General features: G+C 38.0%; 2 protein-coding genes across 13 annotated transcripts in view; one reads left to right on the plus strand and one right to left on the minus strand.

Moving 5' to 3' along the window:
* Nucleotides 1-26,634, minus strand: part of IFT80 (intraflagellar transport 80) — a 185,640-nt gene that overhangs the window by 117,291 nt on the left and 41,715 nt on the right. For 7 of the 11 annotated variants that reach the window (XR_012430824.1, XM_074031331.1, XM_065540123.2 and 4 more), the window contains exon 1: nucleotides 16,206-16,308. The exons of 1 other annotated variant lie outside the window; for it this stretch is intronic. The gene's annotated coding sequence lies outside the window, so the exon portion shown is untranslated. Of the gene's footprint in view, nucleotides 1-1,222; nucleotides 1,350-9,807; nucleotides 9,900-16,121; nucleotides 16,309-26,634 lie in introns of those variants that run through there. 3 more of the 11 variants (XM_065540122.2, XM_065540126.2, XM_074031327.1) reach the window with 3 other exon arrangements.
* The window catches only part of SMC4 (structural maintenance of chromosomes 4), a 36,553-nt gene continuing 26,644 nt past the window's right edge, over nucleotides 16,726-26,634 (plus strand). For both annotated transcript variants that reach the window (XM_005546245.4, XM_074031326.1), the window contains exons 1-5: nucleotides 16,726-16,832; nucleotides 17,893-18,033; nucleotides 18,943-19,121; nucleotides 19,747-19,938; nucleotides 21,424-21,600. In XM_005546245.4, the coding sequence (XP_005546302.3) occupies nucleotides 17,898-18,033; nucleotides 18,943-19,121; nucleotides 19,747-19,938; nucleotides 21,424-21,600 (684 nt within the window). In that variant the 5' untranslated portion in view covers nucleotides 16,726-16,832; nucleotides 17,893-17,897. The remainder of the gene's footprint in view (nucleotides 16,833-17,892; nucleotides 18,034-18,942; nucleotides 19,122-19,746; nucleotides 19,939-21,423; nucleotides 21,601-26,634) is intronic.

Consider the following 26,634-nt stretch of genomic DNA (forward strand, 5'->3'; position numbering starts at 1 on the left):
AAAGAATTTCCATGTCCTGTGATCATATCAAAAAATTCCACAAATTGGGAACTCTTCAATTGCAAATCAATTTTGGTCTTGTCTACTGGATATAAATATCCAAGGTCTGACTGGCTCAGCTACAATTCTAGAATCCATGTGGAAAAATACAACATCATAAATCTAGTGGCCCAATCTGGGGTTGACATTCTGCAGTGGGGCAGATACACTGCCCAACAGTTACGGTTACTACAGTGACAATGTGAAAAATAGGTGACTTATTTAAGGAAGAGGTAATAAACTGCTTATAAAAGTTATGTAAAAATCACAGTGTAATTGCCAAATAAAAACTTAGGAAAAGAAGAATAACATTCCCCAAATAGCCATATCATCAGAAGACACAAATCATTGCTATGAATATAGTTGTCGTACACAAAAAAAAGCTAGAAATCAAGAAAATGCTAAATTGTCTGAGTATGATTTACATTTACAGAATTCTTTCTGAGTAGCATCACTAACCTAAATAGGCAAATATAAATCAAATGAAAGTGTAATTAAAGGGAAAAAATCCTCTTTACTAAGTTGAAAATTACTGCTAACTACATCAAAGGAGGTACTGACTATAGATGAGAATTCAGTAGGCCTCCCTTAGATAATTTCTCATTCTCATGAATCCAAGAACCTTTAGACCAGCAAGGTGCTAAATAAAGCTGTATTTCAAAGTACTCTTTTCACTTCTTTCTCTTCCAGTTCTCTTAAGGTGATTTCTGTGGAATATCAAAAGTATGAAACTATGTGTAGCACAGCCAGAGCTAAAATACAATGTCTCCTAGGAACACTTCCTAGGTTCACTTTTTTGGTCTTTAGGAGTTCTCCACCTTCCTCCAAATTCCCTCTTCCATCAGGTCCCCTCTGATTAGACAGGGGAAAAAAGACTAATAACATTTTATGAAATGCTGCTTTTTCACGATAATTGAAATTTAATCAGCTTATAAGGATTTTAAAAGAAGAAAGGCGGATAAATATTTGCTTCTGGAAATGAAAACACAATAGATAACAAAATACACATAAAAACTGAATATACTATTAAAATCAGAAACTTAAAAGACATGATGGATTCTACATCAGAAAACCTAAAACTGCCGAAATCCCTAATAATTACGATAATTCCTCACGAGAATAAATAATAATCCTCTATAAATAGTAGAAGCAGTATGGTTTTTATAAGAAAGGAATCACTAACCATTCAGAAACATCATGCCAAGGAATCAGAGAAAGTAAGACGATGGCATTCTAACACTGAGAAGGTTCTCCCTTAACGATCATCCTCACACATTCCATTTATCTGAGTCCATCTGTATGAATGACATGTGCACTTTCATGTGGGATTGAATAAGGGAATAAAAGAAAAGTAATGTTAAAACATAGCCAATTTGGGGAAGTGCAGAACTGCCTGAATGCTGCATTGAGGTGTTTTTATCTGCCTAAAGGGACTGATCACGAGGATCTGACTAACCAGTGGTATTGGGGCAGGGGCTGGGTTTAGATAATAGAAAGACAATTTTGAGGGTATAGGTAACTTTGCAACTTTACATAGGGAGCAAGTAGCAGCAACTATGTCTTTGCTACTAAAAATCAAGTATAAGTTGTTTTTGGTCCAGTATGGGTCAACATTTATGAGGCTTGAGAGGAAAAAATGTGCAACAAAATCTGAGTCCAACCACTAAAATACACAGCAAATCTGGTCACTTCTCAGCACCTCCATCATAATCCAAAGCCACCACCATCCCCTGCCTCGATTATTGCAGTGGCCTCAAAATTGATCTTCCTATTCCTACATTTACCCCTACAAACTATTCTAAATACACCAGCCAGTAATTCTTTTAAAGTTAAGTCAGAATATGAAGGCCAGTATGCCTAAAATAAAATGAGTGAGGGACTGGCAGGAAATTAGGGAAGGAGAGGGTGGGACACAACATGCAGGGCCTTGGAAAGTCATAATAAAAGCTTTAGTTTTTCTTCTGAATGAACCAAGAAGCCAGTGGAGAGGTTATGAGCAAATAAGCAATATGAACTGACTTACATTTTAAATGGATGCGATGGATGGTATACAATAAAGAGCCTATCCAGAGGGAAAATGAATAAGACTGGATGCAGAAGACCAGTTGGGATTTCAATAATCCAGAAGAGAAATGAAAGTGACTTAGATAAAGAAGGACAAGCAAGGCAATAGTATAAGCAGCATGAAGCAGTCATATGCTAAATATATTTTGAGGAAAGATTCCAGAAGATTTGCTGGTGAATTGAGTTTAAGAAAAACAGTAGTGGCCAGGCCCAGTGGCTCACGCCTGTAATCCCAACACTCTGGGAGGCAGAAGTGGGCGTATCATGAGGTGAGGAGTTCGAGAACAGCCTGGCCAACATGGTGAAATCCTGTCTCTACTAAAAATACAGAAATTAGCTGGGCGTGGTGGCGCATGTCTGTAATCCCAGCTACTCAGGAGGCTGAGGCAGGAGAATTGCTTCAACCCGGGAGGTGGAGGTTGCAGTGAGCCGAGATCGCACTACTGCACTCCAGCCTGGGCATCAGAGCAAGACTCAGTCTCAAAAAATTAAAAAGAAAAACAGTAGTAAAAAATGACTATAAAGTTTCAATAGGTAGAATGGAGTTGCCATTTATTGAAATGAGGAAGACTGAGAAACAGGTTGGAAAGGGTGATATCAAACATTCTGTCTTGGATATGTTAAGTACAAGGTTTCTATTAGACAACCCAATGGAAAAGTTAAAGAGAAATGAGATATAATATAGTTAAGTCTGGAGTCAAGTGGGAAGTTGGAGTTGCATATATCAATTAGATATCAACTTGAGGGTTGTCGGCAAAAACATCATATTCAAAGCCATGGAATAAGATGAAATTGCCAAAGATACCATGAAAAAGTGGTAGATTCAATGGCCTGGAAATCTTACTGAGTCTTTAGAATTGTTAGCATTAAGATTCCAGAAGAAGTTAACTAGCAAAAACAAGTGGAGATAGACAATGGGATACTTAAAACAGATTTTAGAGCCAGTATAGATATTGGTAACAATAAGATGGGTTATGACTGTTAAAGTGGGTGGCTGAGGTCAAGGAACTGACAGGCCAGGGATTTATTTGTGGACATTTTAAATCGCTGAAGATAATGACAAGGAGAGTAGTAGAGATAAGGACAATTAGCCAGATGCTAAAATATTCATTGAATGAGGGAAGAGCAAAGAGCTATGCAGATGACCGCATAAAAGCACAGCAGAGAATGGTTCAATCTGGTAGGACTTGTTTCAAAGGGACTAGGAGATTTTAGAGAGGAAGGAGAAAGAGAATCAAGTGTCCAGATACAGTAATAAGAGATAAGACTCTGACGTATGGGAGTTTGGGAGGCAAAATAGCTTCTACTTGAGAGATCTGTAAGAAAAGCAGTTTCCAGCAATGGGCATGGTGGCTCATGCCTGTAATCCCAGCACTTTGGGAGACCGAGGCAGGCGGATCTCACCTGAGGTCGTGAGTTCGAGACCAGTCTGACAAACATGCAGAAACCCTGTCTCTACTAAAAATACAAAATTAGCCGGGTATGGTGGTGCATGCCTGTAATCCCAGCTACTCGGGAGGCTGAGGCAGGAGAATTGCTCGAACCCGGAAGGTGGAGGTTGTGGTGAGCCGAGATCTCACCATTGCACTCCAGCCTGGGCAACAAGAGTGAAACTCTGTCTCAAAAAAAAAAAAAAAAGAAAAGCAGTTTCCTTAGGAAACAACCAGATTTAGGTTAGACTTTGAGAGTAAAGGGATCATTCAGAATAAAAGCTAAGGACACTGATTTGGCTAATGACACACTGTGAGGTCTAAAAAAATTTAGATGGTGAAGAACTAATGGTTTAAGATAGATGGTTGGAGATGGTAGAAACAGCTGGCTATCGTGCAATATGCCTTCATCCCTGCTTCTGTGGTATAGGAATCTGAAGTTTCGCTGTACATCTGGCCACCTAGAACAAACACTATGTTTCCTAGCTGCCCTTGAAACTAGGTGTGGCCACCCAAGGCATTAATAATACTGAAACCAACAGTGGCTATTATAATATCATCAACCTACTGGCCCAATCTGGATTTTATATTCTGTGAGGGGTAGAAATGAGGTAAGAGACAGGACTCAACTCCAGAGGCAGGGCTCAGAAACAGGACCAGATTGGGTACTGGCTAAAACACAGAAGGGGTGAAAGCACCTCTCTGTAAGACATGCCTATCAGTGTGCCGTATCAGTTTACCACTGCCATGGTAACACCAGGAAGTTACCTGTTTTTCCAGAAATTTCTGCACAGCTCACTTCTTAATTTGCATATAGTTAAAAGTGGGCACAAATATGACTGCAGAAGTGCCTTTGAGCTGCTCCTCTGGGCACAATGCCTATGGGGTAGCCCTGCTCCACAAGGAACAGTACCTCTGCTGCTGCTGTACACTATTGCTTCAATAAAAGTTGCTATAACACCACGAGCTTGCCCTTGAATTCTTTCTTGGGCCACGCCAAGAACACTCCTGGGCTAAGCCCGTTTTGGAGCTTGCCTGCCCTGCATCAGATACACAGCCCAACAGTAATAGTACCTAAGTTCATGTTGCCTAATTTCACAGTGAGTTATCTAAGGAACCCATTTCATTACTTCTTATAAACGTTATATAAAATTGCTGGGCACAGTGGCTCACGCTTGTAATCCCAGCATTTTGAGAGGCTGAGGCAGGTGGATCACAAGGTCAGGAGATCGAGACCATCCTAGCTAACATGGTGAAACCTCATCTCTACTAAAAATACAAAAAATTAGCCGGGCGTGGTGGCAGGCACCTGTAATCCCAGCTACTCAGGAGGCTGAGGCAGGAGAATCGCTGGAGCCCAGGAGGTGGAGGTTGCAGTGAGCCGAGATTGCACCACTGCACTCTAGCCTGGGCGACAGAGCAAGACTCTGTCTCAAATAAAAAAAAAAAAAAAAAAAAAAAAAAAAGTTATATAAAATCACAGCATAATTGAAATAAAAACTTGAAAGAGTGACACTCCCCATGCCATGCCATCAAGGCCATGTATAACACAGCAAGATAAAAAAGAGCCAAGATTCCTGACCTTGTGGAAAATCACATCAATCCTGTACCATCAAAGTTTTAAGTGACAGAGAATAGTTGCATCATATTTAAGTTACTGTCATCAACAGCTAATCCTAATAACAAACTAATACAGGGAATTAAGAGTCTTGAATGTGGAGACTGAGGTAAACAGGGATGTAAGGTAAGACATAGTAGTCCCAAATGTCTCTTGAGAAAAGGTGGCTAATCGATTTAAACTGTAGCCTTCTTGGAACTGCTCTCTTAGGCGGTAGTGATACAGACTTTCATAAGGAAAAAGGGGCAGTCCTCTAGCAGCATATGGAACTCAATGGGATTTCTTTTCAATCTTGATAAGGGTGTTGGCATTTACTTCACTAGCAGTTTAAGGAGGGAAAGGAACTACAGAGAATTACAGAGGAAATAACCAAATGTTAATTTCTGTTAATTTCTCCTAATATCCCCAGCCTTAAATGGTAGGCTCAGTCCTTGTACCTCTTCTATATCTACACTCACTGCCATGGTGAACTCATCCAGTTTTATGGTTTAATATGAATGTAAGTATATTCACCATATAGTGACAACTATTAATTTCATATTTCTAGTTCGTATCTCTCCACTGAACCCCAGACTTTTATATCTATTTGACAACTCTATTTGAATATCTAACAGACATTTCAAATTTAAAAAGATCCAAATCAAACCCGATTTTCCCTCCAACTTTGCTCCTCCCACATTCTTACCCATGTTGGTAAATGGCAATTCCATTCTTCCAGTTACATACACCAAAAACTTGAGTCATCATTTACTCTTCTCTCATAAACCAAATCCAACTTGTAAATAAAAACATTTGTTGGCTTTATCTTAAAAATGTAAAACATTTCACCATCTCCACTATGACCGCAATCCAAGATGCCATGTTCTCTTAACCAGAATTACTACAACAGCTTCCTAGTTAGCCTCTGAGCCACTCTACAATGTATGCTCACCACAACAGCCAATGTGACTGATTTAAAATAAACCACAGCCAGGTACAATGTCTCATGCCTGCGATCACAGCACTTTAGGAGACCAAGGCAGGAAGACTGCTTGAGGCCAGGAGTTCAAGACCAGCCTGGGCAACATAGTGAGACCCCTTCTTTACAAAAAAATAAAAAATTAGCCAGGCATGGTGGTGAATGTCAGTAGTCCTAGCTACTTGGGAATGCTGAAGCAGTTGGACTGCTTGAGCACAGGAGTTTAAAGTTACATTGAGCTATGTCCATGCTGCTGAGCTCCAGCCTGGCCAACACAGTGAGACCCTGTCTCTAAAAAAAATAAATTAGATTAAATAAACCATGGTACTTTTCTGCTGAACACTCTTCAGTGGCTTCCTATCTCACCCAGAGTGAAAACAAAGTTCTGACAATGTTGTCCAAGGCCCTTATTAATCTGGATTTCCATTGTGATGGTTAATTTTATGTGACGACTTGGCTAGATTATGGTGCACAGTCGTTTGGGTGAACACTACTGTAAAGGTATTTTTTTACAGGTGAGTATAACATTTTCAACCAGTTAACTTTAAATAAGGCATATTACCCTGCATAATGTAGGTAGGCTTCATTCAATCAGCTGAAGGCCTTAAGAACAAAGACCAAGGTTTCCCCCACAAAAAAGGAATTCTGCCTCCAGACTACAACACAGAAATTCTGAGTTTCCAGCCTTTGGACTCAAAACTGCAACATCAACTCATATCTGAATTTCCAACCTACTGGACAGCATTGCCCTACAGATTTTATCCTTGTCAGCTCCCACAATCACATGAGACAACTCCTAAACTCTCCCTCTATATACAGACAGATAGATCTATGTATTTATGATTTTATATGGGGAATATATGTATATACAATATATATCTTATATATTATCTTATATATAATATATCATATATCATTGAAGGTTTGTGATAACCCTGCCTTGGGCAAGTCTATCAACCATTTTTCCAACAGCATGTGCTCACTTTGTGTCTCTGTATCACATTTTGGTAATTCTTGCAATATTTCAGACATTTTCATTATTATTATATCAGCCACAGTGATCCGTGATCAGTGATTTTTGATGTTACTATTTTAATTGCTTTGGGGCACCGCAAAGCATGACCATGTAAAACGGCAAACTTAACGGATAAATGTTGTGTGTGTTCTGACTGCTCCACCCTCCGGCCGTTTCCCCATCCCTCTCCTCAGACATCCCTATTCTCTGAGACACAACAATATTGAAATTAGGTGAATTAATAACCTCACAATGGCCTCTAAGTATTCAAGAGAAGGGTCTATCACTTTAAATCCAAAGCTAGAAATGATGAAGCTTAGTGAGGAAGGCATGTTGGAAGCCCAGAGAAGCCAAAAGCTAGGTCTCTTGTGCCAAACAGCCAAGTTGTGAATGCAAAGAGAAAGTTCTTGAAAAAAATTGAAAGTGCTACTTCAATGAAAACACGAATGATAAGAAAGTAAAACTGCCTTATTGCTCATATAGAGAAAGTTTTAGTGGTCTGAATAGAAGATCAAAGCAGCCACAACATTCCCTTACGCCAAAGCCTAATCCAGAGCAAGGCCCTAATTCTCTTTTATTCTATGAACGCTGAGAAATCTCAGTGAGGAAGCTGAAGAAGAAAAGTCTGAAGCTAGCAGGGTTTGGTTCATGAGATTTAAGGAGACAAGCCTTCTCCATAACATGAAGGCAAAAAGTGAAGCAGCAAGTGCTAACTTAGATGCTACAGCAAGTTATCTAGATCTAGTTAAGATAATTAATGAAACCAGGTGGTTCCACTAAACAACAGGTTTTCAGTGTAGATGAAACAGTCAAGATGATGTCATCTAGGACTTTCACAATTAGAAAGGACAAGTTAATGCCTGGCTTCAAAGTTTCAAATGACATCCTGATTCTCTTGTTAGGTGCTAATGCAGCTGGTGGCAGAAAACTTTATTGTTGTTTTATTTTAAGAAACTGCCACAACCACCCCAACCTTCAGCAACCACCATCCTAATCAGTCAGCAGCCATTGACATCCAGGCAACATCCTCAGCCAACAATAACATTATGACTCACTGAAGTCTCAGATGAGTATCAGCATTTTTTAGCAATACAGTAGTTTTTCATTAAGCTATGTACATTCTTTTCTTAGATATATTACTACTGCACACTTAAGAGACTACCATATGGTGTAAATATGACTTTTATATGCAGTATATACCCCATGTTGGTTCTGTTTCTCTAGAGAGCCCTGAGTAATATACCCATTATTTCTCTGACAATATCTTCTGCTTCTCTCCACTTTCACTAAAACTGCTCCAGCCACAATGACATCTATGCTTTTCTTTCAAGCATGCTCCTGCCTCAGGGCCTTTGTATTTACCATATCCTGCCTGGAATCCCTATCCCCTGAGAGCTGTATGGCTTACTCCCCTTTCCTTCTTTATATCTTTGCCCAAAAGTCACTTCTCAGTAAAGCATTCTCTGTATACCCTATTACGTCTGTCTGTCATACTATGTATTTTACTTACCGTTGCCCCTTTCTAAGATGTAAGCTCCATAAGGGCAGAAATTTTTGTCTGTTTTGTGCACCCAAAAATCCCCTGCAACTAGAACCATGCCTTCCTTACAGTAAGGGTTCAGTAAACGTTTGTCCAATGAACAAATGGAGAAAAGATGAAGCCAGTAGGCACAGCTTATAAGTGCAGAGGTTAAAGATCTGTAAGTGTAGACAGATAGATGTAGTAGTATGTGTGTGTATTAATATGCTGTATATATATATACGTGTGTGTGTTAAAAAGTATATAAGTATAGGGGTTAAAGGAAAGAAATATAGCTATAGCTATGAAGGCCTTTTAAATTAGGGTACACCTTAGCATGTTTGGAAGCAAACAACAAGTTTGGAAGCAAAGGGCCCAGTGGACAGGGATAGATTAGCAATATCATGGAAACAGAGGAAAACTAAGAGAGCACAGTCCCCTTAGAAATCATTTGATCAAGGGCACTGATAATAGGGTACCTTTTATTTTTTAAAATGTACAGATCCACAGTTCGTAGAAACATAAAGATGGTTATGGGCAATCAGAAACAAGAAGCAATGCCCAGCCTCAATTATAATTATAGAAATGAAAATTAAAACAACCAGATACATTGTTCTGTTCTCCGAGTGGCCAAATGCAAAATACCCAAAACCCAGTTGGCCAGTACAGAGAAACAGATACTTCCATACATTATTGAAGGGTAGGTCAATTGGTGCTGCATTTCCTATGTTTGGGGAATTCCATGTCTTATGAGTCCTTCTTCCCATTATACAAAACAAATTATTTCCTCTCTACACTTCCTTATAGCTGAAACACAGGTAAATATTAACAAAACTAAGGCTCTGCCAAATCTACGATCTATGCCATATTTTTAAACTAGAAGCTACTGATGCAAAGGAAGTATCATATAAGCAATATACACTGGGAATAATTGCTAGTCATAGGAATTCACTCTACACATATGAATGTACACCAAGATATACAGATGCTCCTCAACAATTTACAAAGGGGTTACATCCAAGAAACCCATCATAAGTTGAAAATATCATTAAGTCAAAAATACATTTAACACACGTAACATACCAAACATCATAGCTTAGTCTAGTCTACCTTAAATATGCTTAGAACACTCACATTAGCCTATAGTTGCATACTATAACTTACCAGTTGTTTACGCCATGATCATGTGGTTGACTGGGAGTTGTGGCGGGCTGCCCACTGCCAGGCATCCCAAGAGAGCATCATATCATGTATCGCTAGCCCAAAAAAAGATCAAAATTCAAAATTTAAAGACAGTTTCTACTGAAAAGTGCTTCCCTTTCACACCGTCATAAAGTCAATATAAATCATGTCAAACCATCATAGTCTGAGACTGTATATTCAAATCTGTTCACTACAGAACTCTGTAAGTACTATCAAAAATTAGAAATTTAAATGTTTATAGATTTTACATCCCTGTGTGGATATATGTGTTTATAATATGGAAGAGTTAAAATCAGGAAAATATAATTAAGAGTTAGACCTAAGTAAGCATTATGCTAATTGAAAAAAGCTAGTAAAAAAGGACAAATACTATATGATTCCACTTATATAAGGTACCTAAAGCAGTCAAATTCATAGAAACAAAAAGTAGAATGATGGCTGCCAGGGGCTAGGGGAAGGGAGAATAGTGAGTTATTGTTCAATGAGTACAGTTTGAGTTCTGCAAGATGAAAAGAGTTCTGTGGATGGATAGATGAATGAATGCATGTGACAGTGGCACAACTGTGGATATACTTAATGTCACTGAACTGTAAAACAGATGGTTTTTAAAAAAGAAAATAAAAGAATTAGATTTAGGAAATAAAACTAAGAGGTAAAAGCACTAACAATAAGAAAAATTTTAGGTGATAAACAGGGAGACCATGGCTTGTTAACAAGAATGTACCTGTAGATAAGAAGTGGCAGAAATATCTCTAGTAGTGAACAAGAATGTCAAGGATAGATAAGAAATTTAAGAGCTAGATCACAAGCATATTTATACCAAGTTTTCTTTGGGTCACTTGCATACTAGTTAATAGAGACAGCAGGCTGGCTTATTACTAACCAAGGTCCTATTAAAAGAAGTACAGATTTTATCAACAGTCCCCTAAATCGATAGCTCTGACCAGACTCCTGTGTCTCTTCTCCAATAGAGAAAGGAGAAAGCGGAAAGGCAAGCCTTTTATTCAGATTGGTGCCATCACAGAACTTGCAGACTTGAGCTGAGATCTCTTGCATGGTAGAAAAGATAGAGAAGCAGGCTCACCATTTTCAGGCACAGACTCAAAGGCTTAACCACAGGAAACAGTACAGTAGTTTACTTTATTAGGGGTGTCCAATCTTTCGGCTTCCCTAGGCCACATTGGAGGAAGAATTGTCTTGGGCCACACATAAAATACACTAACATTAATGATAGCTGATGAGCTAAAGAAAAAAAATCACAAAAAATCTCATAATGTTTTAAGGAAGTTTACAAATTTGTGTTGGGCTGCATTCAAGGCCGTTCTGGGTCACATGTGGCCCACGGGCCGTGGGTTGGACAACCGTGGTTTAATTAGTGAAGACCTTCAACTCCCACCCCATCTCAATTCCTGTATGCATTTGCTAAATGCTGTGGTATTTACGTTTCCTTGAAATTCTAGCTATGATTAATAGCCATACTTCAGTATTATTCTTATTGGCTATACTTATAATTCTTCTGTGGGGTGGTCTAATAAATTCTAACCACTAAACTATATGATTCACAAATTTAAAAGTATGTAGTCACCTTTAATTCACACTTTTAATTCCACTAACATTTTTTAAAAATCACATAGCTGATATAGTTGAAGGTTGTGTTTTAACACTATTTTTGGCGGACATGGTGGCTCACACCTGTAATCCCAGCATATTGGGAGGCTGAGGTGGGTGGATCACTTGAGGTCAGGAGTTTGAGACCAGCCTAGCCAACATAGTGAAACCCCATCTCTACAAAAACAAAAACAAACAAACAAACAAAAACGAAAATTAGCTGGATGTGGTGGCAGGCGCCTGTAATCCCAGCTACTCAGGAGGCTGAGGCAAGAGAAGCACTTGAACTCGGGAGGTGAAGGTGGCAGTGAGCCGAGATTGTCACTACACTCCAGCCTGGGTGACAGAGTGAGACTCCATCTCAAAAAAGAAAAAAAAAAACTATTTTAAAAATGAGATGAACTTGTACATATTGATATAGAAAGATGTCTATGTTAAATGACAAAAGCAAGATACACAGCTGTATTATATAATTCAATTCCTTTTGTGAAAACAAAAAATGAGATATATTTAAGCTGGTGGATACCAAAACATTTTTCTGGGAAGATATGCAAGACACTTAATAATGGAGACCTCTAAAAGAGTAGGGGCACTGGGATGAGAAGGAAAGCTTTAAATTCTAATTTTATATACTTCTGTTCTGTTTGAAGTTTTTAACAATGCTCACAGTACTTTTTAATCTATCCATTTATATATTTAATATAGGATTATCTGAGTGAAAGGGATTATGACCCAATTTTTATGCATTTCTGCATTTCTACAAAACCCTAATAAATGATATTTTTATAAGATCACCATTCTCCACACGTGAATCCCTTCTTATTAAAACTCTCACCTGGCTTATCTTCATGAAGATACTATACTTTGCTTTCTTTCTAATGTAAAATGAGGCTAATAATACCTACCTGACAAATTAGTTATAATGACTAAATGAGATAAAGTATGTAAAGTGTCCAGTAGAGTACCCTATACATAGTAAGTACTTAATAAATGTTAGTATTTCCTGTGAAAGTTGTTTTTTCACCCTGCATATGTATATTCATTCTTTTCCTACCTAAAAAGAATTTCTCTTTGCAACAACCACTTCCTCACTGTTAGCCCATGTGGCATGAGGCCCAGACTTAAGCCAATTAGAGCATTCCATTCCCTTTGCACAGACTGTTTCACAGGTGGCCCAGGACTTTTATTCAAATCAATGCTGGGGAAAAGAAACTCTCATTCCCCCTTGGATTTTAATTTTAGAAGATATGAGGCTGGAATTGCTGTAGCTATCTTACCACAGCAAGGGGAGAACCTAAAGGTGCTAGAGACTATCATACGGAACCTGAAAATACTGCCAACACAGTGGAGTTCAAAGCAAGGAAAGAAACCAAACCCTTGTGTCTTTGTCTGAACCCTCAATCCAGTTATAGTCACCTGACTTTTTAGTTATAGGAGACAATATTTGTTTTTTCTCAAGACAATTTGGATTGGGTTTTCTGTCACTTGTAATCAAGAGGGTCCTATCCTAGATATTACTGTAATTATTTCTTCTTATATTCTAAAAATGAACATTTTCTTAATATCCTTGGTCTGGTGCTAACTTCTCTCCACTTACAATCTTAAAAACCTAACCTATTTTAGTGTTCCAGTTATTCTTATAACACTACCCATTTTATTTTCTCTCTTAAGCCATACTCTGTACCTCTACTGCTTGTTGAATATATCTTTCCAGAATTCCAACCTACAGAATAAAAACATACTTATCTTTCAATATAACATTTCCAAAAAAGAGCTGTTCTGCCTTCTAGCTTCCTGGGTTTTTGGTGATAAGTTATGTGTGTTTCTGTAACATTAATATACCAAGGGGCTTATATTATCAGGAGGAATATTCACTTCTATCTGCACTGTGTCTATATCTATTAATCTTGAACAATATAATCTAAATATTTATACAATACTTACATAAAATCATATTAGTTAATATCTAACTTATCTAAATATTTACAATTACAAACTTAATCTTTTAAAATATTTACTGAGAAATCTAATTTCAGCCTTTCTGAAATGTTATGACATGAGAAGGCAAACAAAACACGTATTATTAAAATGATGAAAAAACCTTGCACTTAAAGAATTGAAAATTAAGACTGTAATTCCAATTTTTCTCTTTGAACTTATTTCTTCCTGTGGGGTATAATTTTTTTCTAATGTAAAAAGTGAGGTTTTCCTTCTAAGACTGCCTGAAATTGCAAATAGAGATAACTGGCAGATTATTTTAGACTAGGAAGATAAGACCTGGTTATAGCAATACTTTCCAAAATGATTGTAACCCAGTCTTTTCCAGGTAGGCTAGCTTCTCTTTGTAATTAAACTCTGTTAATTTCATGAGATGTCCAAAATATTGGCAACAATCAACCAAAAGTCTTTATTTCTTGTGACTCTAATATCGTCTCAAAAATTATACTTATTCTGAATGTCTTATTTTTGTGGTATATATAAATCTCCAGATTTAAGTCTACTCTGTAGCTGTTTGTTATGTTTTCTCATTATACAACCTGGTTTATGCCCCTTTTCAAAATTTCTGAGTGGGCAATAGTTAGGTTCAATTAAATTTAAGGCCATCGGTCAGTTTATTTATCAAAACTATGTTTCTGTGACTTATCGTTCTTCCTATACCTTATCACTAATTCAAGGATACACAAAGAATAGTACATGACTGACTTCAAGGGTTTATACTCTGAACCATGACAATTTACAAAAGCTATAGATTTTTCCCCCAAAATGACTCCAGATTTTTTTCCATCCTACTGTGTAGGCACTTCTCACTTATTGTTATATAGTAACAATCTTAACGAAAACCTAGACTGATCTCATTTTCTTTCCCCATTAACACATCCCACATAACTACTGTTAATTATTCTTCCTATATTTACCAAGTCATTCCTTGGCTCAGAATTGTTCTAAAAGCCGTTTCCTCCATATCGTATCTAACATCCTTGACTTGGTTTTCAAGATCCTTCAGAAGCTACCCTTCCTCTAACTTGATATCCCAGTATTCGTCCTTAGCATACTTTAATAAGTTCAGTGTCATAAACACAGCAAAATCAAATCCTTATGGAATATGTGCTAGATGAACAATCATAAACAGTATGATGAGACAGGTATTATATGCTAGTTTCATAAATAAATACTCTCAAGATTGACAAAAGGAGGAAACTGTCAAGCATATACCTAAAAAATGACGGAACTTACGATTCTGTTTTCTATATTACATCTTTCCACTACAATGTGCTCTGTTCCCCCAAATACACCACTCAATTTGGTCTATACTTTTTTTTTTTTTTTTTTGAGATGCTGTTTCGCTTTTGTTGCCCAGGCTGGAGTGCAAAAGCGCTATCTCGGCTCACCGCAACCTCCACTTCCCGGATTCAAGCGATTCTCCTGCCTCAGCCTCCCTAGTAGCTGGGATTACAGGCATGCTCCACCGTGTCCGGCTAATTTTTTATTTTTAGTAGAGACGGGGTTTCTCCATGTTGGTCAGGCTGGTCTCGAACTCCCAACCTCAGGTGATCCGCATAGTTGATACCTCTCCAACTCAGGTTTTGTAGTGTTTTACAACCTTTGGAAATGCAAAAATTCCAGAAGCTCTCAAAGATAATCCTTATATCTTCTTGGTATGCTTACCAGTCAAAAAACTTTTTTTCATTAAGCTTTATTTCTATAGTTTATGAAAACAATAGTTTTTAACTTCAAACATAAAGATATATCACGATATTGAGTCTATGCTTATTTAAAACACACCAGCCTCCCAACCTCACCAAATTCTTACAATTGGTTGGGAGGGCCGTGGCTCTCCACGCCTTTTTGAGAATCACTGAACCTGACTTCATGCTCTTCGAGAGAAGAACCATAATATATTTAGAGTGATCATGTAAATTCATTCAGAAGGCAGATTTTTTGGTGCTTTAACATGCCAGACCCTAAGTAAGCAAAAGTTGAAGAAAAAAAAAAAAGAGGCTAGTAGTTCTCAATGTCAAGTACTTAAGAGTTGTTGCATGAATACTGGAGATAGTCAAATGAGATGGTGGCTCTTTAACAATGCAGGGAATTAGGAGCAAGTATGAGATTCTGATTAAAGCTGTAGGAAAACTAACTTCCCAAAAAAATGCACATAGAATTATGTATACAATGTTAGGCGAGTTATGAACTGTGAAACCCAATCACCTACCACCAGATCCACAGACCTCAGGTTAAAAACCCACTAAAACTAAAATTCCTGTTCTCGGGGAACAGGAATTGCCAAACTTGCTTACTAATCCTAATTATGTCATATCTAGTGCAATGTATACAAAAGCTACTTAGGGAATATTTGCTGATCGATAATTTCCTCATAAAAATAACCAGCACACTGGCGAGTCGTTTTTTCCATTAAAGAGCCTTTTAGTCAAACTATTTTAAAAGACCGAAACCTTTCACTAGTAACAACAATGATCTAAAAAGCAGTAACTCGAAAATCGTTATTGAGCTATTCACACGTGGACTAAGCTATCACTAATCCAGGTCTTCTTCTAGTTGTCTCTCTACTCCCTTCAAATTCAGGGCTTCCTCCTTCTCATCTCAAAAGCTACACCCAGAGCCTCGCTGCCGCCAGGGAGACAGAAAATGATGCTCCACGAAGCACACACCTTCAAAACAAGAAAGATGGGATCCAGTGACGCCTACAACTTCCAAACCCTTTTCCCACCAGGTCCAGAGGTGAAGAGAGTTACCTCAAGTTCCAGGAAAGCGGTGGCGATTGCTCTGAAATACCTGGTACCAGTTACCAAGAAGCCTCCCGACCTCCCCGTCACCATAGTGACTTCTTAGAGTTACGCTCCCTTCCTCTTCCCGCGATACTTTTACGCGGCACGTCATCCGAGTGGGCCAGAGACCCCGCCTCTCGGTGAGCCCGCCCTCTTCTGAAGAGGCGTTTCTGGACCACTGAGCCCCGCCTCCCGCTGTGAGCGGAACCCTACCCTTTTCAAAAAACTATTTTTCAAAACTTGCCAGGTTGTTTTTCCAAATATTTTTAATAATAGTGCTGCTGTTGTAGACCACAGAGAAAACAATCCCTCGCTCTTCCTTTTCACTTAGTAGAAACTTCTACCGCGTAGGTCACGCCAGGAGCTCGCGCATGCGCAGGAGCGACCATAAGATGGCGGTGGTAATCGCCGCACTTTTTTTCAAATTAGTGGATCCCAGAAATCATTGCGCGCATTTGTAACGAATTTCCGTTCGAGTTTGTATTTTAGGCGCCATTTTCGAGTGAAGGACCCGGAGCCGAAACACCGGTAGGAGCAGAGAGGTGGATACTACACAACCGTTTCCAGCTTTGGTCTGAGCGGACTGTCTCGCAGGTAAAGTACTTCTCTTCCTGGTCAGGTTGTCACGCTCTTACTTCCTGCCTTGTCCGCGAGCGCCTGGAAAATAGAGGCCTTGAGCCGGAGCGACGAAGTCCGGGCTGAGGCTGCCGCTGGGAGATTTCTCTTGCTGTCACCCCTCCCCCCTCGGCCGCTCCCGGGCGGCCCGGGCTCCCGCGCGCAACTCCCGGGCGCCACTTTTCCAAGCTACTCAGACGTCTTGGGGAGGCCCCGAGCCTCGCAGATCTCTTCTTTAAAAAATCCTAGTCTCTATCTGGGAAAGGGCGTCTCCCCCTACCCCTCTCTCTTCTGCCAAGGGACTAGTCACCGGGTCTCAGCCTTCGCTGGTGACCTTTCATGGTTTACTGTCCAACGGGACTCCGCCCGGGGAGCTGGAGAGACAAACTCTTGCCACCCCAAAATTAGCAAGCGCTGCCAGCGTCCGACTTGAAGTTGTTAGTGGTTGGTTCCAGCCTTCGCCCTTAGCGGTCGGATCGCGGAGAGGAGGGAGACCTCGTTATGCTTCGGGCCGTCAACGGCACCGGGAGCTAAAAGGCGGGCAGACGAAAGCGGGCGGCGAGTCGCCAGTTAAGTCCTCACCGTTCTAGAGAGAGTTGTTAGCCGCGGGATCCTGACCCTGACACGAACTCGTTTCTCCCTGTCGGTGCGCTTGCATCCCTGGCGCCGAGAGCGTGGGAATGTCCGGAAATGCCGGCGTATGGGAGTTCCTCCGTTAGAAATGCGTTAGCGAGTATTACACGCTTATACTATGGGCGGACGGGTGGAGGGCTTTTAAAAAAATAAATAAGCAGTTGCTCAGTCCTTGCTTGATCCTCAGGCACCTCTAGTTTTTCTCACTTACATAGGTCTTAAGAAACCAGTCCTGCCTTCTTGCCACTGGTGTCTTTCGATGGCTCCCTTCCCGAACTCCCACTGCCTCTAAGCGGGGTGTTAAGCGGGGCTCATGGAAGCCGGTGGACCGAGGTTTCCCCGGGTGGGGCGGGCGCGGTGTAGCAGCCCGCGGGCTCACTTGCTCCCGGCTCTCCCTCGGCCCCAGCAACCATGCCCCGTAAAGGCACCCAGCCCTCCACTGCCCGGCGCAGAGAGGAAGGGCCGCCGCCGTCCCCTGACGGCGCCAGCAGCGACACGGAGCCTGAGCCGCCGTCCGGCCGCGCGGAGAGCCCAGCCACCGCCGCAGGTGAGTGACCCGCCGCGACTCCTCAGGAACGCGCGCCCAGCCCGAGGCTGGCTGGGGTTGTTGAGCGCGGGCTAGAGGCTGCGGGGTTGAAGTCTGAAGATCCGGTGTCGGTCCCGTAGAGGCTTAGGAGAGCCATTTGGCAACTTTGAGATAAGACTCCCGTGCAATTTTGGTGTAACGGCGCTGGAAGGGATGGGGGCGAGCAAACCGGTTCAGTTGTGAATTTTTGTTTGTGACCTGTGGAATGGTATAGACGTCTTTATTGTATTTCCGCTAAAATCGAGACGGTCAATCAAGAGCAAGTGGATTTTTTTCCCAGAGACAATCAATATGACTGTGAACATGATGAAAAGTTTCTTGACCCTAACCTCACCTCCGTGGTCTTAGATTGCCTTTAAAGAAAAGACGGTAATTTATTTGAAACCACTGTAGCTTTTGTGAGTCTAGGAGTTGGGTGACATTATTAAACTCTCGTGGCAGTGTCGCTGAAGTTCATGAGTTTCCAAAATGAAGGTTCGAGGTGCTCAGCGGTACGGATAATTGGATCTAGAGCCTTAGGATTTAACCTCCTGTTTAGGATAGACAGCAGGAAATAGCTTGTTACGGTTTTCCCAGATTAGCTCTATGATGTAGTGTTTTGACTCTTAAGAGGTATAGGTATATAGAATTTTGTGACTGGTGGCATTTCTTTCAAGAATTTTAATAAAATCAAGCTGAAGGTTTAGTCGCCCCCATGAGTTTAAGATAATAACATATTTAAGTGGAAAATACAGACTCCTAAGTTTCATAAATAACATCCCTCCATCCCCTACTTTTAAAGATGGGCAGTCATTAGTTCTCCGAACTAATTGCACTAATGTAGGCTTTTCCCCCGTTTGCCTTCCTTTTCCTTTCCTTTCACTGACTTAGAGACTGCAAGTGAGGAGCTTGATAATAGAAGTTTAGAAGAGATTTTGAATAGCATTCCTCCTCCCCCGCCTCCAGCAATGACCAATGAAGCTGGAGCTCCTCGGCTTATGATAACTCATATTGTAAACCAGAACTTCAAATCCTATGCTGGGGAGAAAATTCTGGGACCTTTCCATAAGGTATTTGTATGGAAATAACTATTTTATAACTTTTAAATACCTATTGTAAGGTAATAACGTATTTACAAGATGTTTCAGCTTTGTAACTATCCTAAAATTCACTCACTCCCTGTTTATCGTGATAGCCATTCTTTCTCTTTCTCTCTTTCTTTCTCTCTCTCTCTCTCTCTCTCTCTCTCTCTCTCTCGCACACGCACACACGTTTCATATGATTTTAACACTTAAATTATCTTTTGTTTATCTGGTTATCTTTGGTACCTCTAGCTGTAAAGTTTTCTATTGAATGGAGTCGGTGTTTTTGTTTGAAATAGTATTTTCCCTTAGATAATTTTTTTTCTTAAAGCTTTCGTTGGAACCCTTAGATAATTTAACTATAAAATGAGTTTTCTAAAACGTCTGCGTTAGAATTAGAGCATTCTTATTAAATGTTGAAACTTTTAAGAGAGGAGAACTTGATGTAAGAAAACTCAAGTTGTATGTCCGTGATTAGCAATAAAAACTTTTAAATACTTGCAGTTTTTAACTGCAAGTAAAGTAAAAAAACCGAACGGTTTAAGTTAAAATCAGTAGTATTAGCTTGACCTTATGAACTTTTACTTGTTTTGTTTTTGTTTTTTTAATGCAGCGCTTTTCCTGTATTATCGGGCCAAATGGCAGTGGCAAATCCAATGTTATTGATTCTATGCTTTTTGTGTTTGGCTATCGAGCACAAAAAATAAGATCTAAAAAACTCTCAGTATTAATACATAATTCTGATGAACACAAGGACATTCAGAGTTGTACCGTAGAAGTTCATTTTCAAAAGATAATTGATAAGGTAAGGGATTTTTACTGTTTAGTAATTGACAAGTTCAAGCAAGGCAAATGGACTTAAATGCATTGCATATTTTATTATTTTTGACTTTAAGAAATTTGTATGTAATTATAGCAGAAAGTATTGGTTTCATTACCTCTGACCATGTTTTATTTTGGGGGAGTGGTGGTGGTGCCTTTTAAAATATTAAATTTTTAGCTAAAGAAATGAATTACAAATAGTTCATAGTAATCCTTTTTGGAATAAAAACATTGAGCAGTTTTAGGATCCCGAGTACTAAATAGGCATTATTTTACTATAAATATTGGGTTCATTTTTAAAGTTATATTTTGGTTGCTTTAGAATAAATTAGCTAAACTTGAAAATATGGCAATTGGCTGGTTTTACCATCTTTATTATTTCAATGCATTTTAACTTTAATGTTAGTGGCCCCTGAGTATCTATGATATGAAGGAGCTTTGCTTCAGTTTGACTACTGCTGTGATTAAGTCCTTTTGAAATGGGGGAAGGGCAAGCTAATGTTTGTTTTCTAGAAATAGAGACAATTACAGGTAAAATGTCTAGATTATTTACCTGTTGATACTTTTGCTTCTGTTTAATAATTAATGTAGGAAATTAATTGTTCAAAAATGACTCGATGGAACCTAAAAATATAGAAAACTAATTACGTAATGAAATTGGGAGGTGATTTGGCTTTTGAATTTTGTTTTCCTTTTTTTTAAAAAAGTACAAAGTGCTTTAATTACACAGAATCATCTATTTTAATTTGGTTTCTTTTGTGCTTTCTATTGTACAAGTTGGGTTGGAAAATAGATTGCCAGTAAATCAGATTTTATTCCATTGCCTATTAATTACATTTGATTTATCTAAATTTTAGAAGCCATTGCTTCAGTATGACAGAACTTTTAAGGGTAAGGGAAAGTGAGTGTTAAAGTAGATTTGCAATTGATTTTTTTTTTTTTACATCTTGTTTGTTTAAAAGAAAACCTAGGGAATTTAGTTATTTTGTGATGCTTTTTACTTTAAATTAATGGCACACTCTTTACCCTCCCACACAAAAAAACTAAACTGTATCACCCCGTTACTACCTTCCTTCCTTTTTCTTTGAATCATCATTTTTAAAAGCTGCAGCTTTTTAAATCTGTCAACATGTTAATAATTTGTGTGAGTTTTGAATATGGTAGGAATCTTGTCTACCTCTTCTGAATCATAAATGTTTTTAGGCTTGTTTGGAGGTGAGTTTTTTCGTTGGCTGGTTGGTTTGGCTTCTTGGTTTTTATGATCTTTGAGAAAGACCAAGCAGCATGGAAAACTATCAATTCTTTGCTAAGCCGAGTTATTATTGAGAACTACTGGCAGTTTGTGTGCGTGTTCAATTGAAGTTTTTAATCCATAGAATTAGTTTCAGTATGAAATGAGTGAATTTTGAAGTAGGCCTATGACTTAATACCAACAATTGTTTTCTGGTTTTGTTTTTCCTCAAAACAGGAAGGGGATGATTATGAAGTCATTCCGAACAGTAATTTCTATGTATCCAGAACGGCCTACAGAGATAATACTTCTGTCTATCACATAAGTGGAAAGAAAAAGACATTTAAGGATGTTGGAAATCTTCTTCGAAGCCATGGAATTGACTTGGACCATAATAGATTTTTAATTTTACAGGTAAGTTTATTAAAGACTTCCAAGATTATCTTATTCTTGTTACTTTTTTTTCTATAAAGTTAGGTTGGATGAATCCTGTATTTTTGAGGCCTTAAAGTACTGTAGCAGCACATCATGGTTTACATACTACAGTCAAGATGCGAATCATTATTTGCTGCTCTAGAAATTTAAGGAAATTCATTCAAAACTATGTTTTCATCATCAGATGTTCATTTTATGTTTGGATGAACTGACATACTTGTTCCACTCTAGCAGCACGTAAATATTGGCGTAGTGAAATATGTATTAAACACCAATATTACTGTGCTGCTTCAGTGTGACAGGGATATAGCAACTATTTTATCCATTGTTTGTATTTCCCTTTAAGGTAACATTTTAAATGAAATGTATTATTTTTTAATAATCTATCCTTTTCCTTTGTTCTTGTTCTTATTCTTTTCTGATATATAACCAAAAACTGAAAAAATCGGTACAATTGGTGTTCGATTTACCTGAGCACCTAGTTAATGTAATCTTTGTAACACTTCGGATGGTTAACTGAACCTTTACTCATTGGTTTTTGTTTCGTTGAAAATGACTGACTTGGTGGAACCACGACTAGTGAAAGAAAGGAACTTTGATATTACATTCTTAAGTATCACAGCTGTTACAGAGCAAGTCCTTTTAAAGAGATGTAAAAATTAAGTACCTGTGCCAAGCTGATTTTTATTAGAAACCCTGTTTTCTTTAAGTAAAAGTATATTCTACCAGCAGGGCTTGGTAAGAAAAATCCCCTATCTTTTTTTCCCTGTCCTCAAAATTCAGAATTTTTTGAAAAAAAAAAAAAAAGGGTAAAACCATGGCTTTGTCAAGTTCCTGTTTGATTCTAGGGTATCTTCTTTTCCTGTGTTCCATCAGGAATCACCGAAGCATAATAATAAAAGCAAAACTATTTTGTGATGCAGAAATGACTGAAATAAGTAGGGAATTTTGATTTGATGCTAAAAGTTTTGTTAGGGTGACTGGATGTTCCTAGTAACAAACTTATAAAATATTAGCCTCTGTTTCCATTTTAGTCTTTATTCTTCAATTGTTTTTAAAAATTATTACTTTTAGACATTTGTAGTATACAAGGTAAATCAGTATCATTCTAGGATAACCTTTTTTAGTATCTTTTATTACCAGGCACAGTATATTTGCAATACTTCAACCTAAACTTGTTTAAAAATTAATGTTGAGGAAATTAATTGCAAATGTATTTCTAAACAAGATTTGAATTTATAGAATGTGGCATTAAAGGATTTTGTGTGTTTTTAAAATCAAATTGAACTGTTTTATTGACTTTCATATTCTGGGACTTGGTTTGGTTAATTATGGATAATAAGCTATGTCCCTATATAATGCTAAATTTGATGATGATACCAATTTGCAGGAAATTATACTTAACGTGTATCTTTTGCTTAATCATCTTTTACCGTCGTCCTGGGATAATCAGAGTTTTACATTTATGCAAAGATTCATCAAAATACACTGCATTTTAACCCTTCTGAGGATATTTTTTTTTCCCTGTACAGCATCTCTGTACATAATTCAGTAATAAAGGAAGCTAATGTAATATTGTCCCAAGGGAGTAAATAATTTATAAATTGTCAAGTTTATATTACATTTGTGCTTCTGAAGTATATGGGATGCTAAAGCCAATTTGTCCACATGATAATCTGAACCTTTTTATTGTGATCTTTACAGTTTTAAAAACATTTCTTCCCAGATAATACCAAGGTAAATGTTCCAAGTTAATAGATTCAGTTTGACTCAATTAAATTTACAGATAAGAACCTTAGAAACTCACCTGTTAGGAATAAGAAACAGGGACTGGACTACAGTAGAACTAATAGTGAGTGCCCAGTTAAAACTGAGGGAAAATGGCAATGGTTTCTATGGATTTTTTTTTTTTTTTGAGTCGCTTATGAAAATCTCATACTCCTAACTGGCAATATAAAGCATTTGATGGTAAGTAAAAATGTGATTTGTATTACCTTCTCTTTTACTGAATAACATCTATCTTAAAAACTGATTTGGGAGGCTGAGAAATTGGAAACAGCATCGTAGTATCAACATCCAAGACCTAAATCATTACTTGGAATAAAACATGTAGACTCTTTGGCCAGTAATAGTGATTAACAGCAAAAGTAATCTAAATTTAGTAAAAGTAAACGTTTATTTTTAAGATTTAAAAGAACCAAATTTTCTAGAATTTCCTAAGAGTAAAATTTCTCAGTGTTAATATATTGGCTTAGCAAATTTTTCAAGTAGGCATTTTTATTACTTGAATCCATTAAAAATTTCATTAATTGGCCATTCAAATGAATTCCTTTTAAGGCACTATGCTAAGATGCTATAAGTAATATAAAGATGGCTAAACCTTGTTTCTTGTCCTTAAAGACACATACATGCCCTCACAAAGTTTTAGTTATGATTGACCATTGTGTTTTTTATAATTGTACATTTCCTTTTATATATATCTACTTTGGGGACCTTGGTCCCGTTGTAATAACTATAAGTCCATACAAGTAGAGTTTTATTAGCTCTGTATAGCATTTCTTGGGTAACTATGACTTATAAATTAGGGGTGCTTTTGCTCCATTCAGGGGTAGAAGAATGGTTAATGTTTTTACTAAAAAGTTGTATTAATGATTGCTGCCTCAGGAATATTTTTGTAAATCCTCAAAAGTTACAACTATTAGCACAACTTTAATTTTGTCAAAGTTTTCAATTTCATATGTTTTTGTCTTCACATTACAAAATCTAAAGTTTGAAAAACCAGGCTGGGCACGTTAGCTCATACGTATAATCCCAGTACTTTGGAAAGCTGAGGCAGGCAGATCACTTGAACCCAGGAGTTTGAGACCAGCCTAAGCAACATGGTGAAACTATGTCTCCACAGAAAATACAAAAAGTAGCTGGGCTTGGTTACACACTCCTATAGTCCCAGCTACTCAGGAGGCTGAGGTAGGAGGATTGCTTGAACCCAGGAGGCAGAGGTTGCAGTGAGCCAACATTGTACCACTGCACTCCAGCCTGGGTGACAGAGTGAGACCTTGTCTCTAAATAAATAATAGCAAAGGTTTTTTTGTTTGTTTGTTTTTAAATTATTTTGTAATTTGAAGATTTAATTAACTTAGGTCTGAGTTGTTGCCTAGCCATCTCTTCCAATGTACTTCTCTTAAGCTTATCACATAAACTACTTGGATTCTAGTCTCTTAGTCTGTAGAAATGAGCTTATGCTATAATATCAAAAGAAATTTTTAGTTTTTTCGGTAATACCTCAGTTTTCCAAAGGTATTCAATATCCACAAGTAGGGTGGAGGTGGTGGGGAGCAGCAAGGAAGCATCCTCTAGCCAACCAGAAATAGATATCAAGAAGTTCAACTACGAACAAATTACTCTTTCTGTTTTATTTTAGAAAGATACTAACCTTGGTGGTTTAGTTTCTTGGCCTCTGGTAGCTTACAAAGATCAAATTAGAGTAAAATGTACTAGAGGAAGATAAAGAACAGTAATTTATAGTATAATATAATAAAAGATATAGAAAATAAAAATATGATCAAGATTTTGATCAAAAATATGATCAAAACTTAAACCCAGTAATTTTAGGCCATTTAATTTTTATGCAAACACTCATACTTGCCGTAAGAATCATTGAAACCCCCCTTCATAGTAATTATACATAAAAATAGAAGAATAATTGAGGCTTTACTAGGACAACAAAACTTTGTTATAGCTATGTACTGTTTGAGTTTTCTGTAGTTTATACTTGCTAAAATTTGGATTACATTTGAATAAGGATAAAGGGCATCATACCTATTCATTCCTCTTAGATTTTTAAGCTGTATTTCTGTAAATTGATTCTCAAAGAATGGTATAACTGGATCATAATTCCTGGTTTGCCACTCAAAGTGTTCCATAAATTAAGATTTAAGCTGTTGATATGGTAAATGTACTCTTGGAGCATGTTTGCTCTTTTTGTGTAACTCTTAAAAACCATACTTGATCTTTTCCACAGTTGCTTAGTGTCTTTTATATAGTAAGAATGTAATTTAAAACATAGGAAGTTTGTAGTAAATAACAGTGGGGGGAAAAAAGCATTTAAGACCTTGTTTCATATGCTTTAAGCGACAGCAAATAGAGATAACACTGGGAACATGTAAAACTTTGTCAGCGTCAGGTAATAGTATTGTAGCACTTTGGGAGGCTGAGACGGGCGGATCACAAGGTCAGGAGATTGAGACCATCCTGGCTAACATGGTGAAACCCCGTCTCTACTAAAAATACAAAAAAAAACTAGCCGGGCAAGGTGGCGGGCGCCTGTAGTCCCAGCTACTGGGGAGGCTGAGGCAGGAGAATGGCGTGAACCCGGGAGGCGGAGCTTGCAGTGAGCTGAGATCCGGCCACTGCACTCCAGCCTCGCGACAGAACGAGACTCCGTCTCAAAAAAAAAAAAAATTAGGATTGAACCTTGATATGACTTTAAATTCAGGTTGATGTTTTAAAATTATTTCTGAAATTTATTGAGCTTATTGCCCTAAATTAAAACTATATTCTATGATTTTACATGAGTTATGTAAGTTTTCTGAAGAAATAAGGAGGAATCCTTTAGGCACAGACTGTCAGTCTACAGATTACATAGGAGATGGCACAAATGAAGAAGGAAGATTGGAAATGGTAGCAAGTGGTAGGGCAGGCAAAGGACATCAAAGAATAGAGCAACAAGAAAAGTCCCAGGTTGTCATTGTGATACCACAGTAGTCTTATAGTCAAAGGACAAGTAAAGGCCTGTTAATACTGTCTGTTGATTCAATAATGCTAATCTGATAATATGGTAACTGGTTTTTAAAAAAGCAATACAGTATAATAAGACTGAATGTTATGTAGGATTTGAGGTGTAACTATTTTGCTTCGTAAATATCCTGTCTTTAAAAAAAAAAAAAAAAAGCTTGTCAACTTTATTAGAGTAAGAGGAAATCATAGCTGTATCTTTCATTTTGTTTGGAGAGA

This window comes from Macaca fascicularis, chromosome 2, assembly GCF_037993035.2.
Source record: "Macaca fascicularis isolate 582-1 chromosome 2, T2T-MFA8v1.1".
Lineage (NCBI taxonomy): Eukaryota > Metazoa > Chordata > Mammalia > Primates > Cercopithecidae > Macaca > Macaca fascicularis.